The sequence below is a fragment of the Hyperoodon ampullatus genome (assembly GCF_949752795.1).
Source record: "Hyperoodon ampullatus genome assembly, chromosome: 4".
NCBI classification, from domain to species: domain Eukaryota; kingdom Metazoa; phylum Chordata; class Mammalia; order Artiodactyla; family Ziphiidae; genus Hyperoodon; species Hyperoodon ampullatus.
In genome coordinates, this window is record NC_136917.1 from 147,925,083 (window position 1) to 147,943,418 (window position 18,336).

Consider the following 18,336-nt stretch of genomic DNA (forward strand, 5'->3'; position numbering starts at 1 on the left):
TGGCAGTGGTGGACTGCACAGGCTTCTGGGAGGGGAGGTGCGGACAGTGACCTGTGCTTGCACACAGGCTTCTTCGTGGCTTCAGCAGCAGCCTTAGCATTTCATGCCCGTCTCTGGGGTCTGCACTGATAGCCGCAGATCGCGCCCATCTCTGGAACTCGTTTAGGTGGTGCTCTGAATCCCCTCTCCTCGTGCACCCCGAAACAATGGTCTGTTGCCCCTTCGGAAGCTCCAGACTTTTTCCTGGACTCCCTCTCGGCTAGCTGTGGCACACTAGCCCCTTCAGGCTGTGTTCACGCAGCCAACCCCAGTCCTCTCCCTGGGATCTGGCCTCCGAAGCCCAAGCCTCAGCTCCCAGCACCCCCCGGCCCAGCGGGTGAGCAAATAAGCCTCTCAGGCTGGTGACTGCTGGTCAGCACCGATCCTCTGTGCGGGAATCTCTCCACTTTGTCCTCCGCACCCCCATTGTTGCGCTCTCCCCCAACCCACCCCCCTGTTTCCACCAGTGAAGGGGCTTCCTAGTGTGTGGAAACTTTTCCTCCTGCACAGCTCCTTCCCAGAAGTGCAGGTCCCGTCCCAATTCTTTTGTCTCTGTTTTTTCTTTTTTCTTTTGCCCTGTCCAGGTACATGGGGAGTTTCTTGCCTTTTGGGAAGTCTGAGTCTTCTGCCAGCTTTCAGTAGGTGTTCTGTAGGAGCTATTCCACATATAGATGTATTTCCGATGTATTTGTGGGGAGGAAGGTGATTTCCATGTCTTACTCCTCCATCATCTTGAAGGTTTCCCCATGACAATATTATTGACTGTATTCCCCACACTGTATATTTCATCCCCATAACTCATTTGGTAACTGGAAGTTTGTATCTCTTAATCTCCCTCATCTATTCCACTCACCCCCCTACCCCTTCCCCTTTGGCAACCACCTGTTTATTTTCTGTATCTATGAGTCTGTTCTGTTTTGTTATGTTTGTTCATTTGTTTTGTTTTTTAGATACCATATATAAGTGAGATCATAGGGTATTTATCTTTCTCTTATTTCACTTAGTATTATACCTTCTAGGTTCATCCATGTTGTCGCAAATGTGAGATTTCATTCTTTTTTATGCCTAGTAATATTTTAGGGCTGAGTAATATTCCATTGTATATATATGTCACATCTTCCTTATCCATTCATCTATTGATAGACACTTATGTTGCTTCCGTATCTTGGCTGTTGTAAATAATGCTGCTATGAACATTGGGGTGCATATATGTTTTCAAATTAGTGCTTTTGTTTTCTTTGGAGAAATACTGAGAAGTGGAATTGCTGGATCATATGGTAGTTCTATTTTTGGTTTTTTGACGAACTGCCATACTGTTTCCATACAGTCTGCAGCAACTTACATTCCCCCCAACAGTGTACAAGGGTTGCCTTTTCTCCACATCCTCGCCAACAGTTGTTATTTGTTGTCTTTTTGATGATAGGTATTCTGACAGGTGTGAGGTGATATCTCATTGTAGTTTTGATTTGCATTTCCCCAATGATTAGTGAGGTTGAGCATCTTTTAATGTGCCTGTTGGCCATCTGTATGACTCCTTTGGAAAAATGTCTGTTCAGGTCCTCCGCCCGTGTTTTTAATTGGGTTGTTTTTTGATGTTGTCTGTCCTATATTTCATCCAAGGCACAGATGAACGACAAGTGTGTTTGAAGGCAGTTGTCTGGAAAAAAACTCTTTTATAATTGTACCCTGTCAAGTCCAGTTCTTTTGTTTAGCCAGCTACAAATGTGTTCGCTGCTACATCCACACAAATGAATTGGGTACCTGTGATGTGCAAGATTCTGACCTCTAAAGGGTTTGGGAGTAAATAATATAATAAACAAAAGGCTTTGTAAAATTGGGCTGTTCTGGAAGCTACAGAAAGTAAGAACATGGGGGTTCAGGGGAGGGAGAAAGAACTTTAAGCAAGGACATTAGGAGAAAGAAGAGGGAGAATTTGAGTTGGGACTTTAAAAAATAAGCATAAGATTATGTTAAACATAAGATTTTGATAGAGAGTGTGAAAGACATTGTAGTTGGGGAGGTAACTTGAACAAAGTAACACAAGTTACAAAGTGCAAGAGGTACAGTTGGGAGGTGGAAATAGAAAAGTAGAAAAAAGTAGAATTTTTTCCCCTTTTCTCTCTCTCCTTCTCCCTCTCCTTCCCCTTTTGTTTTCTTCTTTCCTTCCTTCCCTCTTTTTTTTTTTTTTTTTTTTTTTTGCCTGAAGCAAAAGATTCGTTTATCTGCGTAAGTGGTTAATGGTTTGCTTTAAGTAGTCTGTAATCCAGAGCCTGATGCTTACTCCTTACTAGTTAGATTCCTTGTTATTCTCAAACAGGAAAATGAAGAGGCAGTGGTGGGGATTTCAATTTGAGGAAGTCAAAAGGTGTCTGTGTTCTCGTGTGTGGAAGGAAGGAAGAAGTGTGCGTGTCTTGCATTTTTAAAGTGGCAATTTTCATATTTTGACCCATGCCTCTGATCCTAATATGCTCCCTTACCATTTTATGTTGTATATTTTATAAAAATAAAAAAGAAACACCCAAGTTCTTTTAAGTACTCATTGCTACATTACAGAACACTTATGCTGTAACCGTGCAAGGTTTGTTAGAGTTAACATGATGGGTTCACTGTGCTTTTGCATTTTTCCTCCAACGTGACTTAACTGGAAATTCCAGAGGCATTTACGCTCCTTATAATAAACAGTGAAGCCCTGTGATTTGTATTAATGAACTCTAGACCTGAAATGTTCCTGTTTGTCATAATGATCTTGCCCCTTTCCTAACCATATTCCTCATGAGTTAATTCTTGTCTTAGTTTGTCTCCAGTGAAACATCTGACATCCAGAGCTATGTCTTGGTGTCAGCTCAGAGAGCCACCTGTCATCTACGAGAGAGCCCCGGGTAAATTTGTGTTGTTCAGGGAATTTGATATTGATGGTGTTTGTATGGTGAAAACGATCTCTACACTTCAACAGTAGGATTTTGCAATCAACAGGGTAAAATCTAAGTTCCAAACAAGGTGTATTTGTCTTGCCACAGACTCAGAAGGGATCTCTTAGGCTTATTCTGCGCCTCCTTTTTTTCCAGAGCATTTTGTCAAGTCCCTGCCAGAATACCACGTGGTGGCTCCTGTCCGAGTCGACGCGAGCGGGCATTTTCTATCTTATGGCTTGCACCATCCTGTCACCAGCAGCAGGAGGAAGAGAGATTTGGATGGCCCAGAGGACCGGGTGTACTATAGAATTTCCCATGAGGAGAAGGACCTGTTTTTTAACTTGACGGTCAGTCAGGGATTACTTTCCAAAAGCTACATCGTGGAGAGGAGATATGGGAACCTTTCCCATGTGAAGATGGAGGCTTCCTCAGGTCCCCCCTGCCATCTCAGGGGCACAGTTCTGCAACAAGGCACCAGGGTTGGGACTGCAGCCCTCAGTGCCTGCCATGGACTGGTGAGTCCCCTTACTTCTCTGCCCTCAGTCCCTGACTGTCGTGGCCTGCATACCCACTGCCAGTGGGTTCGTAGATGCATTTAACACATAGGAATTGTGCACTTGTGATGTGCATGGTCCGGGCTTCCAAACAGGCTGGTGGGGGGGGAAATGCATAAAATTAAAATCAGTCTGGGTGGTGCGGGGAATAAGGACATTGAGGGTCCAGGAAGAATTTCAACCAGGAATATCAGGGCAAGAAGAGGAGGGGATCGGAGTTGGGTCTTCAACCTCTGAGGCAGCTCTGAGCGTGCTGGTGACTGACTGGCTGGCCAGCCCCTTTTGAGTTAGGAAAACCTGGATCTGGACTGGGTGGCCAGCCCCTTCTGAGTGCGAGGCTTACAGATGGGATGGTGATGGCAGCAGCTGCTATGATCTAAGTGTTGACTGTGGGTAGTTTATAATCAGATTTCATGTGGGCCCTTGGGCTGTCAGTTGATTCCTTTGTGTCTCCATTTTCTCCTCTGTAAAATGGAGATAATGATAGCACCCAACTCACAGAGCAGGGGTTGGCAAACTACACCCCACAGGCCAAATCTGGACCACCTCTTGTTTCTATAAATAAAATTTTATTGAAACACAGATATGCCCATGTGTTTATATTGTCTACAGCTGCTTTTGAGCTACAACAGCAGAGCTGAGTGGTCAGGATAGGGACCGTATAGGGTCACGAGGCCCCAGATATTTGCCATCTGGTCTTTGCCGAAAAAGTTTGCTGACCCCTGTAGTAGAGTACTATGAGAATTAAATGAATTCATATATATATAAATCTTAGAAGAGTATTTAGTAAATAATAGATACTCAATGAATATTGGCTGCTATTATTATTATTTATATTTCTAATATGCCAGGCACTGGAATGTGTGGCTTATTATGTGATTTATGCACATTGTCCTCTCTACAAGGTCCCCCCGCCCCGCCACCAGTTTAGCTATGTTTTAACAGATGATGCAGCTTGGAGATGTTGAATATCTTTACTGTGCTGTTGTTAATTTGAGCCCAAGTCTCGTTCTGTGCTGCATCTCAAAATGTGACCAAGCTTGTTTTTCAAAATTTAAACCTTAAAAAAAGTGGTCCCTTTGTTCCCCCTTACTTCTAGCAGTGACAACAGTGACAGCCCCACTGGCAGCTGCATGGCAATCAATGCCTAGGACTTATGTTGAGGTTTTGTCATGCTGGAGTAGGGGGCAGGCACCAGCACTAACCAAGGGTACTTAGGGACTGACTGCGAGCGGAAAGCCTCCGGAGTCCTGGGGACAGTTGTGGCAGAGACTTGGGCGTCGGCCTTGGCACCTGTACCTGGGCTGTTTTTCTTTTTTTAAAAATTTATTAATTAATTAATTTTTTGTTTGTTTATTTTTGGCTGCGTTGGGTCTTTGTTGTTGCACGCGGGCTTTCTCTAGTTGTGACGAGCGGGGGCTCCTCTTCATTGCGGTGCGTGGGCTTCTCATTGCGGTGGCTTCTCTTGTTGTGGATCACGGGCTCTAGGCGTGTGGGCTTCAGTAGTTGTGGCACGTGGGCTCAGTAGTTGTGGCTCACGGGCTCTAGAGCACAGGCTCAGTAGTTGTGGTGCATTGGCTTAGTTGCTCCACGGCATGTGGGATCTTCCTGGACCAGGGTTCAAACCCATGTCCCCTGCGTTGGCAGGTGGATTCTTAACCACTGCGCCACCAGGGAAGTCTGACAAGGGTTGTTTTGCAGGGCAAACCCTCTGGTGGCATTCACATTCCTACAGGAAGCGCTCATCTCAAATCCTCCCATCCTTACCTACAGTTTGATGAGAATCCTGCTCTTCATAATTTAAGAGTCTGCTTATCCTGTACCTGTCTAGTTTGGCTTTCCTTGAAAACTGTGGGAAAATTAATGTAAAACTTTGTACATCAGTTTAAAGGTACCAAAAAAGTTCAATATTCTGAAGGACCTCTGGGGATGAATCGTTTTGTATGATAAGTGGAAAGTCTTGCTTTGCCTTTTTTTTTTTTTTTTTTGGTAAATCTAGATTTTCATATGTAGCTAGTTATCATTTCATAAATGACACAAAATAAAAAAAGATGCCCTATTCTTTTCTTCTTCTCCCAGGGTCTCATACAGTGCTTGGTTGAACCAAGGGATATCTCCTGGCTCCATGGTCCTAATCCTCTGGGTTTCCTCTGGGTTCATATCACATTTTCCCTTTGCAATTTCTGCTTTCCTTTCTATGAGACAACCCTGGAAGCATCAGTGTCACCTGATCCTCTACGACTAGGGTAACAGAAGAAAGAGCTCTTGTTCTAGAAGGACAGGCACATAGGAGTGAAGTGATCCACAAAACAAACATGCAAAAGCCACACAGCTCCAGAGAACACTGATGGGGGAACGAACATATAGTCATTAACCATTAACCATTCATAAACCGTTATCATGCTCATAAAATCCTAGAAAGTTTAAATGCCATTGCCTTTCTGTGGCCTAGATCAGTTTGGTCTGTGACTTCACAGAATCAACATCACCTGGGATTTCATTTAAAAGGCAAATTCATGGGCTCCACTTCAGAACCAGTGCATCAGAATCCCTGGGGGTGGGCAGAAATCTATGTGAGTGTGTTTTAACAGCTTTACTGAGATATAATTCACATACATACAATTTACCCACTTAAAGTATACAATCCAATGACTTTAAATATATTCACAGGGTTGTGCAGCCATCACCACAATAGATTTTAGAACATTTTCATTAGCCCCCAAAGAAACCCCTTAGCAGTCACTCTCCAATCCTCCCATCTCCCTTCCTCCTTGGGAGCCTCTAATCTACTTTTGGTGTCTGTTAACTGCTTTATTTGAAACCTTTGATTTAATGACCTCTTCAGGAGATTCTGATGCTCCCTAAAGGCCTGGACTAGGGCAGTCATTCTTAACCCAGGCTGAACATTAGATCAACTAAGGAGTTTTTTTTTTTAATTGAAATATAGTTGATTTACAATACTGTGTTAATTTCAGGTGTACAGCAAAGTGATCCAGTTATATATATATATATATATATATATATATATATATATATATATATATATATTTCAGATTTTTTTCATTATAGGTTATTACAAGTTACTGAATAGTTATTCCCTGTGCTGTATAGTAGTACCTAAGGAGCTTTAAAAAAGTACGCATGCCACAAACCCATCTTCCAGATGCTCTGATTTGACTGGTCAGTGGGGGTGGAGCCCAGGCATCAGTATTTTTAAAAGCTCTCTAGGAGATTCTGATGTGCATTAGGTGTTGCCAATCACTGGATTAGTGCGAGTGGGCATTAATTAGCAGTATTAGCCAATATTGCTCTAAAGTAGCCGCTCACCCCAGGTGATTCTAGTGTGCAGCCAGGGTTGAGGACCATTGCCCTCAATTTCTCCCTACTTCCATCTTGTTTTCTCTAAAGGAAATTGCATACTGTTTAGCATTATTCCAAGCTTGGGAATAGAATACTGGGAGCTTTGCAATTTCTAATGGCCCCAGAGAGCTGCAAGATCCACCATGTGGCCATTTTCAGATTCAGATTTCAGATTCATGCTAAGCACAGGAGCACAAAGAAACAAATGTGAACTAATAGACTTATGTGGTGGCCAAGATGATGGAAAGTTTTAGATCTAAATCACTGAATGATGTTTTTCCAGGAGAACCAGTCCACTGGGATTATTTTGGATCTTTTCACACGTAATTGGACAATTAATGGATGATTATAAAAAAGGCACCAAAAACCAAATGAGTTTCTTTTGTGAGTACACAAGTTGGCTGGCTTCAAGCTCATTTGCTCATGTGCCATCATTTCACAGTGCTCATCTACAGTGGTTCTAGTCAAAAGGTAGTGGTTGGACTTGTGTCTGATTTCTCCTGGCCAGTTGTCTGGGGCCTGATCTCCAGGATATTTATTTTCCTTTTCACCCAGGGATGACCCCACACTCAGATTCACAGGATGGCAGGCTTAGGATATGCTGCCTCTAAGCCTCCCAGCACTCCTAGGGACAGAGGTGGCATTGGGGAAGGCTTTCTGAGGCAGGAAACCCTCTTGTGTGGAGCAGGACATTTGCTTCTTGTTCGTATGGCTCAGGGCTGGCATATTCTTTGCTTCAGATGGGGTCATCCTAATGTTGGAGGCTGTGTTCTCTTGGAGTTTTCTATAATTTGAGGTTCATCTAGTCTCGCTTGGAGAAGACTCAAATGGTTACAAACTGAAGACCCAAGAAAGGTCACCCATGACAAGATGTGGATGACCTCCTTCCTCCAGTTCATATCCTTTCACACGGCTCTGGTACCCATCCTCTTGGAAGCTGCTTTCAGACCGGGTCAGTCCCCATCTGAAAGTTGGCTCAGCAACTTTCTCTCTGTCATCTTCACCATTTTCACCATCTTTTCCCCTCAACACTTTTATAAACTTTGAAGTTATGGAATTTGTTTCTTTTGAACAATTTGGTTGATTTGTTTTATTCTATGTTCTTTGATAGAGAAACTGTATTCTTTAATCAATTAGATTCGGAATTCATCCACAGTGGGAGTTGTTACCTGTGAGAACCCTGGGGTGGTGCTGGATTTGCTGTTATCAAGGGCCCTACAGGATGTGTTGCAGGCTAGTTTGCCGTTCGTATTTCAGTTTAGATTTCTGGACTGGGAGGATAGTGCAAGGTGTTAGACTCCACACTTACGTGTGGCACAGGATTGGGGTTCTGCCTCTTCATGGAGTACCCCACTTCCACCAAGGGGCTTGGGCTAGGCACCCACTATCTAGACTGCATCCTTGAGTCAGTAAAAAAAAAATTTTTAATTTTTACTCACAGTCAGGCACAGTATTTCTCAACTCAGTCTTTATTAAAGTGAATACAGTTCTTGGCTCCATCCTAAACCCTCGCCTCAATTCCAGGCCCTGCTGAGGAGTTGAAGGCTGACCCCTAATCTGAATAGCAGTGTTATTCAACTTCAACTCCTACTCAACTCTCTTTCGCTTTCCCTTTGGGCCTATTGAGTTTTCCTGTCTTGTTTCAAGCTCAACTATGGATTAAAATTTTGAAAAGGTGTTATTTTTAGTTTTTTTAGAGTTAAACTTTTTATCTTGAGATAGCTGTAGTTTCGTATGCCATTGTAAGAACCTATACAGAGAGGTCCCCTTCTCCCCCAATGGTAACATCTTGCAAAATTACTATATAATATCATAGACAGGATCTGACATTGATACAGTCAAGATGCCTAACATTACCATCAAAACAATCACTCATGTTGTCCTTTTAGGCACACTCATTTCCTTCCTGCCTCCTTTCTCTCCTTATGTTTCCATTTTATATTTAAGTTCATGATCATTTTGAGTTAATTTTTGTTTAAAGTGTGAGACTTAGGTAAAGGTTCATTCCCTTTCTTCCTCCCTCCCTCCCTTCCTCCATGCCTCCCTTCCATCCATCCTTCCTCCCTCCTTTTTCTTCTCTTTTTTTTGCCTATGGATGTCTGATTGCTCTAGCACCATATTTTAAAAGGCTACCTTCCCTCTATTAAATTGCTTCTGCACTTGTCAAAAATCAGTTGGACATATTTCTGTGAATCTATTTCTGAGTTTTATGTTCTAGTCTACCAATAGAATTTTCATTCTTATGGCTTCATTACTATTGCTTTAAAATCAGTATTGAAATCAAGTAGACTGATCGCTCCCATTTTATTCTTCTTTTTCAGAATTATTTTAGTAATTCTAACTTCTTTTCCTTTCCATATAAATTTTAGAATAATCTGATGATAAAAAATTGCTGAGATTTTTTTTGACAGGAATTATATTAAACCTATATATTAATTTGGGGAAATTGATATTTACTACGTTAGTCTTCCAATCCATGAACATGGTAGGTCTCTTCCAATTCTGCCCATGAGACCTATCTAGGTTGACTGGTGGAACTGAAAGGTCCACGATGCTTGGTCCTCCCTCTTTCCCAAGGTGAGAGTTATATAGCCTTCTGGGGAGGAATTCTAAATCCCACTCTGATGGCATTTCTTACAGGAAATCTTCCAGCCCATCACCCTTATAATATCACCCATTGGGTGGGCTGTCCTTGTGGGGCAGCAGACCTATCCCACCCATAGGGTAGTTAGTGTGGGTAGAGAATGACTCTCTTAAATAAACTCCAGCAGTTACCTTTTTTTCCCCTCTGGATCAGATAATTTATTTGGGGAAAAAAATAGTGAACATTTTTGCAAATTTGTTCCCCTGGTTTGTTCGGTCATATTAATTCTTGAAATATTCTGTTTTGGAAAGTTTCCTGATTCTAAATTAGTCTGGTAGAATGATAGCAATTTCTTCTGTACTGAGCTTCACTGTCTCCCCATCATGGAAAGACGGGGGCTGGTGGGATGACCACATTTTATTCATAGGTGAGATTTGGCTCATCGATTTAGGGCATGCTTGGAGAAGAGTGTCCTGGTGTAACATAAGTTTCTGTGCCTCAGTAGTATGATCTATGATTTCTTTTCAGTCTGAAGGACTTCAGTGCCCTTTTAATTTGACTGCCTTTTTATAAGCTTTTAAATGTGCAACCTATCTGGAAAGTTGTGGCAAGAACCTTCTTTTTAGTGACTGTTTTCATTCCAACATGCCCTTTGCAATCTATCTGTCTATCTATCTATCTATCTATCTATCATCATTATATCTATCAATCTAATCATCTAATTATTTGTCTATCTATTATCTATATCCTCTATCTCTATCTCATATGTATATGTATGTGACTAACTACTACATTTGTATATCTAACTCTGACATTTCTTGGAACTTCAACTGTCTGTTTGCCATTTCCACATGCCGAAAAGGAATCTCAAATTTAACATGTTCAAAGCAACACCCTCAATTCCCTGCTCCCACACTCTTCCCTATTGCTGTACATGGTAACTCCCTTCTCCCTGTTGCCCAGGTCAAAAACCCATGGCATTATTCTATCATTGACTCATCTATTTTTCTCACACTCTGTATCTATTCTTATCAGCAAGTCCTATCAGCTCTTCCTTCAAAATATCAATATATGCAGAATTTACCACTCTTGTCACTTCCACAGCTAACCCCCTAGTCCAGAAATTCTCAGCAGGGCTGGTTGTGCCCGCCAAGTGACATTTGGCAATGTCTGGAGACATTTTGGGTTGTCACCCCTGGGGGAGGGGAGGATTGCCTCTGGCATCTAGTGAGGCCAAGGATGCTACTAAACTTCCTATAATGCACAGAACAGCCCCATAACAAAGGAATATAGGGTCCAAAGTGTCAATTGTTCCGAGGCTGAGAAACCGTGCCCTAGTCCTAGCCCCCATTCTCTCTCCTCTGGACCATTGCATTGACCTCCCCAGTGGCTCCTCTGCTTCTCCCCTTAACTCCCTCCAAGCTGTTACTCACAGAGTGACAAGACTGGACTTCTAAACACATTTATAGAGCAGTGCGTTCTTCTGCTTAAAATCTTCTACTGGCTTTAAGTCCACGATGCTTGGTCCTCCCTCTCTCAAGAAAATCCAAATAACTTGCCCTGGCTTCCAAAGCTCCCTCTGATCTGGGGGGCCCACCTCCCTGCAGCCCTCTCCCACCATGTTGCCCTCCTGCAGAGTACTCTAGCCACACTGACCTTCTCTCTGTTTTTCAAAGTATCAGGCACACTCTGGCTTCATTGTCTTTGCATGGACAGTTTCCTCTGCCTACAACACTCTTCCCTCGGATTTCTACATAGCTGCTCCTTCTCCTTCTGTCTTTCAGATCCCAGCTTGTGGTCTTCCCTGACTACACAAAGTCTACACTCCTCCGGTATTCTATCGCATTGCCTATTTTATTTTTTAAAAAACCTACAATACCTGATATTTTCTTCTCTTTTTTGCTTAACTTTTCTTCCTCTCACCCTGTCTTATTTGCACATGTTCAGCTGTGTTTCATAATAAACACTCAGTAAATAGTGGTTGAATGGATGTGCTTATTTCAGTATTTAGCCTTTATGCTGCTCCAAGTTTCTGTAGACCCTCCCAGTCTGTGGCTTCACAATGAGATTATAGTTCCTCAGCTACCCAAGCAATGACTTGAATGTCATCTATTGAACTCCAGAATGCAGTCTGCTTAAATGTTCCCTGAGCCACTTCTGATAGGTTCCCAGGGTGCTGGTTCCCCATCATGGCTGGGTGATGTTACCTCTGCTACAAGATCCTCCTGGGTCTATCACTCTACAAGCATGGTGACTGCCACCATCATGTTGACTTTGGCAAGGGAACACCACAATCAACTTTGCTATTCTCTTCTGTGTCTCATTCAGGCCTTTCCTTAGCTCTGTAAAACACATCAGAGTCCAAACTATAATTTTCAGCAAGCTTTCTTTGAAGGTTTGCATGTAAAAGGAAGAGAAGTACAACACAAATAATAACCTAAAACTGCTGCTCACCTTGGCTGTGCTTAGGGCCTAGGCTGAACTTCAAGAGCATCTCTAACCAAGCACTTGGGCTTTCGTTGTGTAGCAAGAGTCACCCTACAGCAGTCTCCAGGGTAAGGGATGCACCTAAACATAGTTCTCTCCTGAGGCCTGGGCCCAATCATGAGGCCGCTGGGAAAGGAGGAAATTTCCCTAGCCTCAGGCCCATCTTTGTTTCTAGTTCTCCTTTACAGGAGTTTCTTTCAAGGAATAACTACTTTCTTCAGAAGGATGCCCAACCTAAAGGTGCTGGGTCCCACCGGGCAGTTTCTGTGTTACTAACCCTACAAAGGTACCCCATCCAGGGGACCAGTTGGGGCTGAAATCCATCTCAGGCTCTGCCAGCCGAAGCATGTCCTGGCTCCAGGAGGAAAAGGGGTATTTTTATAATCCCTTTGCTCAAAGAGGAGCATCTTTTTGTAATTTGTCTACTTAGATGCAGTGCCTTTTAAAATTCATCTGTCTGGAGGGGGCATCTGTTAAAATTTCATCTGCCTCCCCTGCAATTGCCTCCTCTTGCAATTTGCACAAATGTGTGCTACTGCAGTAGCCCTGGACCCCCCTTCCCATAGGACTTGGCTCTGTGGCCCCCAAGTGACAATCACAGGAGAACACAACAATCCACGGCCAGTGTGTTCCCCAAAGCCTGAGGTATTCAGTTTCAGATAACAGTGTGGAGAGATGGGGGTGGTGGTGTGCATTAGTAACAGACCCTTTTCCACTGAGCTGCAGCAAGTCCTGACCCAGTGCCTTTCCCAATCTCCCCTTTGCTTCAAGGTGAAGAACAAGTCTGTTCTATTTCCTGAAACTCGGGGGTCTTTGCTACTGATCTCCAGTGAACAACTGCTTGAGCTGGAACACAAGGGAGGGGGTCTTCTCAAGAAGAAACAATTATTGATACATAAAGGCTCAGTTTCTATAAATATGTGTAGAGAAAAAACATTTCTCCCATACAGATTCCCAAAACTGCAGTGAAACATTTCTGCTGAAATATATACCCAAGAGTCATGCTTGAAGGCATCCTTTTCTTTCTTTGCTTAGCCATCTTCACACTGAAGTGAATAGAATTTTAATCTTTGTCACCAGAACAAATGGAAGGGATACTCTGAAAAGAAATTCAATCTTCGGATGCAGGACAGTATGGAACTTTGGAATCGTTTTCCAGCTTCTCACCAGCAAGGTATCAGTTTTTGCTAGGATGGGCTGTTACAATAATTTTAACAGTTTAAATTTTGTTAGGTTCCGATGTCCAAAAATGCAAGAATTAAGTGTTCTCTGCGTTTTGCTATGTGAATGCTACAAATGAGACTAGTGACATTTAAAAGTCTCTGCTTTATGATGGTGCCTCTATTGAGAGGGATATACTTTATACCATATCACTCCCTCGAGTGCTGTTGAGTTCTTGGCCCAGATGGAAAGCCCTGCTGGTTCCTTTAACATACAATCAAAAAATGCAACCGTTTCTGCCCTCTTGTTCTTGAACTCAGCTGAAGCTTGGGGTGATGTAGCTGAGGAATGAAACCCGCTGGCAGGACTGTGTGGGAAAACTTTCTCAGCGTGGCTTCTTGCCTTGCTTCCCGACGTGGAACTTGGTGGCTTGTTTGCAGAAAGCGCTCATTTGAGTTGTGAGGTGCCTGTGTGTCAGAGTTTGTTGTTCCTCGCCAGGGGGAAGGAAAGAAATGCTCTGTGTATCTCCCAACTCTGCTCCCAGGCCGAGGAATTCTCCGTGACCCCTGACCTTTGGGGGTTGCCTGGTAAGACCCATGCTTACTCAGACATTAGACTTTGGAACGGGGCCTCTAGCAGGCGGGAGATTCCTCTCCTCACTATAATGCTTTGTGTTACAGGCTCATAGATATGAACATTTCCCCCCCTGCTTCTCTCCCTTTTTGTCTTTCTGCTTATTTTTCAATTCATCAGGTTCATTTTGTGAGTTCCCAGCTTGACAGATTGAAAGTGAGAGAGAGACCTGAAGAATCAGTAGTTCAAGAAACACTGATTGTGAATCAGGGATCCTCCCTATGGTCCAGGAGAGGAATGACCCTCAGCTGTGATGGGAGATGAGAGGCTGGATGTTCTGTTTATTATCAGGCTACTTACTTGGCTTACGGGTCCACACAAGTGCAGCATGGAGATGTTACTCTTCTCTTCTCTGGAGACTTTACTTTGAATCTCATTTCTGTTTTCATTACAGAGACCGAAGATTAGGTGTCCAGAGTTTCTCACTAGATGTTCATATATTAATATTTCTCTTCTTTTTTGATCCAGCATGAATCATAGGTCAAAGGAGCTTAAATATTAGCTTTCAGAAAGATCTGGTTCTTTTCAAAAATGTCTCCATTGACTGACAGTTGTTAATAAGGACGTTGAAAAATGAGAAAACAAGAGGCCTGGGTTTTAGTTTTCATAATAGAAAATAACGTTTTAACTTGACTTTTGGAGATGATCTTTCAGGGTGATAGGACTGATTTAATTTTAACCACCATATAACCCATGTCGGAGAGACACAGCCAAGTCAGGGGAGATGGCATATTTTTCACATGGAGCAGTCCCACTGGATTTGGGAGTCACAGGAACTGAGTTCAAGTCCAATCTCAATACTTACTAACGATGTAACCTTAGATGGGATCCTTTGCCCATTTGGGTCTCTTATTTGAGTGGACTGGGTCCTTGCAACTAAATGTGTGGCCCATGGACCAGCAGAATGAGCACCACCTGGGAGCCTGTTAGAAATGCAGGTTCTCAGATCCCACCCTTCTTGTCTGCTGAATCAGAACCTAAATTTTAACAAGATCCCCATGGGATTTGTATGTGCATTAAAATTTGACAGGCACTGGCCCATCAAACCCAGCTTCCCTAATTCTATTTGAGTTCAGTCTTTTACATATTGCATCCTTTTGGCAAATCTTTTGCTCAAATGCCTAATGACGCATAGAAGCAGTGGGCGGGAGATGCTGCTATTCTAATCGGTGTGGATGAGTGAAAGGATGGAAGAGGAATCTTAGATAATGTGACCCAGAAAAAGACTGAGAAGGTACATGTGACCTTGGGAGCCAAATAAGATGGGTTCGAGTGGTCAGGTACCCATTGTCATCCTTCGCTGCTCTTGTGTCCTCTGAAGTGTTTTGTTATGTTAGAGCCCATGTCTTTGGCATGGCAGCTCTTACCAGGACAACTTCTGGTGGTTCTCAGACTCATTCTCATCTCTCTGGTGCCTGTGCTAAGTAGCAATCTCTTGTTTCTGTGTCTTCATCTAAACTGTTGAGAAGAAACAAGCTTTCTGGGCCCTGGAAGGCTGGGAGAGACAATAACAACTGATACTGTTTAGACTTTCGTCCCCTTCCCAAAGGGATGGAGCCTTGTTGATGGTAAGTTTGGGTAAAGAATGAAGACACCTTGATGTTTATAAATATTCCCTTAAGAGATTATAAGTGTGGCATTTTCCAGAATGTTTGTGAAAGTCGAGGTATAAAAGGCAAAGCAAGAATGGGGCTCCCTTCTCAGCTCTGGGAGGACACTATCCGTGCAGAGCGGGCCACTTACAGCAGTGCACCCCCTAGACCACAGGGACAGGAGACACGGCCTCTGCTCCTGAGCCTGGCCACCTTACTTCCATTAAGTTCTATATCCTTGACTAAATACTTTGGGGCCTTAGAGAAAGTGTGCATATGTTTCTCTTTCCACTTGTCTGTAACCATCTGTTAACACCACAGTTGTCCTGTTTGCATTCTTCATAGATTATACCTGGTTATTTGCTTTTAAGACTTTAAAAATAGTCAAAAACTGAAAATCTTCCTCTAAACAAACTCATTAGAAAATTAACTTCTGAGATTCCCCAATGGTGTATGTTGCTGGATCTGTTGATTTCCCTGCTTGAGATAATCCAGGAGTTCACTTAAAAAGAGTGACTTTCCTACACCAGTGCTTCCTTCCAGACCCAGCTTCTTTGACTTCCAGACCACACATTCTCACTGCAATCCCTTCATGGTTCTGCAGTGAAATTGGCTGGGATGACAGTAAGCTATTCTGAGAAACAGATTTATCAGTTACAAAAGTTCATACTAAACGGTCCCATTTCATGTCATTGACTCTCCCCTTCACCAATCCACCATACCCTGACCACCCGCCACCCTGTTTACAGACAGATTTTTCTCTGGAAATTTTTTCCTCACTTGATTTCTGCTTTGGCCCCAAAGAATGAGTCACACAATTAAAAAATGCACAGCTTCCAGTCTCTGACTGGGTCATCAGATAGCACTACTTTCCTTCCAAGCAGGCTTCCTTTCTTCTAGCAAATTAAAAAAAAAATATTTTTTAAGTTTACCACTGAACTTTTCTCTTTCCGATCCTCCAACATTCTCGGCTTATCTCTTAATGACCAATCTCCCTACCCTCCCCGGTTGTGAGTTTTCTGGGCTTTCCCTTTGGCTTTCCTTTCTCTTTCTTGCTTTTGCTGTATTTTAGTTATTTTACAATTTTTTAAAGCACATCTTCAGAAGGAACACATGAGGTTGAGCTGTTCATTGAATAAGGCTTATTTAACTTCTAAAACTTATGTGTATATTTAGCTTTGAAAATAATTTATATATTTTATGTTTACATTATATATAATTTTAAATATATACATTTAACTCATATAACATACAACATAAGTTATTTAACTTATATAATTTATATAAATTTCTTACCTCTTTTCCAAACTCTACATAACTTGATAGAGAAAGAACATTGGAAATGAGCTGCTTATAGCAGAGTTTCCAGACAAATTGGTGTTTATTGCAGGTAGAGAAGCAGACTGTGTGTGTGTGTGTGTGTGTGTGTGTGTGTATTAGGAGTGGGGGAGGGAGGGAGATAGCTAATAGAGAATGTCTACAGAAAGCAACTTTTATCTGAAGCTGTGGTTCAGAAGATGGATGAAATCACAGCGACTGTTATAGCTGAAGATGTAAAACATCCTTGACCATCATTTGTTTGAAATTGCACTGGAGCAAAGGGCACGTCTGATCTTGGAGGATGGATAGAAGGCACTCATCTAGCTTCTCTTCTGACTGGGTATTCTTTTCTCTCTGGAAGGTTGTGATGGCATTTGCCTTGACAAATGAACAGGAAAGGATTTGAGATCTACTGATAAATGCTTTACATCCTTCCTCTGGAAATGATTCAGTCTTTTACTAGTTAATTCTGTTTCCATTCAACTGTTTTAATAAAGAGATGCAAGTTTGACAAGTGGGCTTTTCTTCCCTTTTAATTCAATCTCTAGTCCAGTCCACTGTGATGTAAGGTTTAAGAAGAGTATTTTATTAATCAAAAACATTGGACTTGGAGTTGAAAAACCTGTACTTTATGTCTGACTGCTCCTGGCTCTCAGGAGCTCTGAGGCAAGTCCCTTAATTCCTCAAGCTTCCAGCTTCCTTGTCTGTGAAATGAAGGCTGAACAATATCCATGATTTCATAGAACTCAGGACCACTGACACTGTGACCAGCCTGTGGCCAAGGTACTTACGATCACCAACATACCATCGTTTACCATGCAGGGTCCATCCATGTTGTCCCAAGTGGTAGGATTTTCTTCTTTTTAAAGGCTGAATATTATTCCATGATGGGGTGTGTGTGTGTGTGTGTGTGCATGTGCGTGTGAGTGTGCATGTATGTGTCTCTCTCTCTCACTCTCTCTCTCTCTCTATATATATATATATATATATATATACATATACATATATATCACATTTTCTTTGTCTATTATCCATTGATGAACATTTGGGTTATTTCCATGTTTTTGCTTTTGTGAATAATGCTGCAATGCATGTGGGAGTGAAGATATCTCTTTGAGATCCTGATTTCATTCCTTTTGGATACCTACCCAGAAGTCTGATTGCTGGGTCATATGGTAATTCTATTTTTAAGTTTTTTGAGGAATAGCCATACTATTTTCCAGAGCAGTGGCACCGTTTCCCATTCCCACCAACAGCGTATAAGTGTTCCAGTTTCTCCACATTCTCCCCAACCTTGTTAGCTTTTTTTTTTTTTTGATAATAGCCATTCTGACTGGTGTGAGTTGATATCTCATTGTGGTTTTGACTTACATTTCCCTGATGATTAGTGATGTTGAGCATCTTCTCATGTACCTGTTGGCCGTTTGTATACTTCCTTTAAAGGTTGAATAGTATAAGTTATCAACTGCTTAAAAAGGAAGAAAATTCTTACTGTAGACTTTTAAAATCTCAATGTCTCTGTGGAGAACAGAAGTTGTATGTAAATTAGGCACCGTGGAATTCCCAGACCAGAGCTGGAGCCTTGTGGCATAGTAGGGCCAAGCTCTGAACTTGGAGCCAGAAGATCTGCATTTTAAGCCTGTGATTGTAGCTTGCTTCAAAGAGTTGGGTTTGACACCTAGGTGCAGTAAGGG

The 18,336-nt window shown here is 42.4% G+C and overlaps 1 protein-coding gene across 1 annotated transcript in view; it reads left to right on the forward strand.

Annotated features, from left to right (window-relative positions):
- The window catches only part of ADAMTS12 (ADAM metallopeptidase with thrombospondin type 1 motif 12), a gene marked incomplete at both ends in the record, with an annotated part of 398,160 nt that overhangs the window by 19,329 nt on the left and 360,495 nt on the right, over nucleotides 1-18,336 (forward strand). Inside the window, one exon of the mRNA XM_079701994.1 lies at nucleotides 3,105-3,466. Coding sequence (XP_079558120.1) covers nucleotides 3,105-3,466 — 362 coding nt within the window. The remainder of the gene's footprint in view (nucleotides 1-3,104; nucleotides 3,467-18,336) is intronic.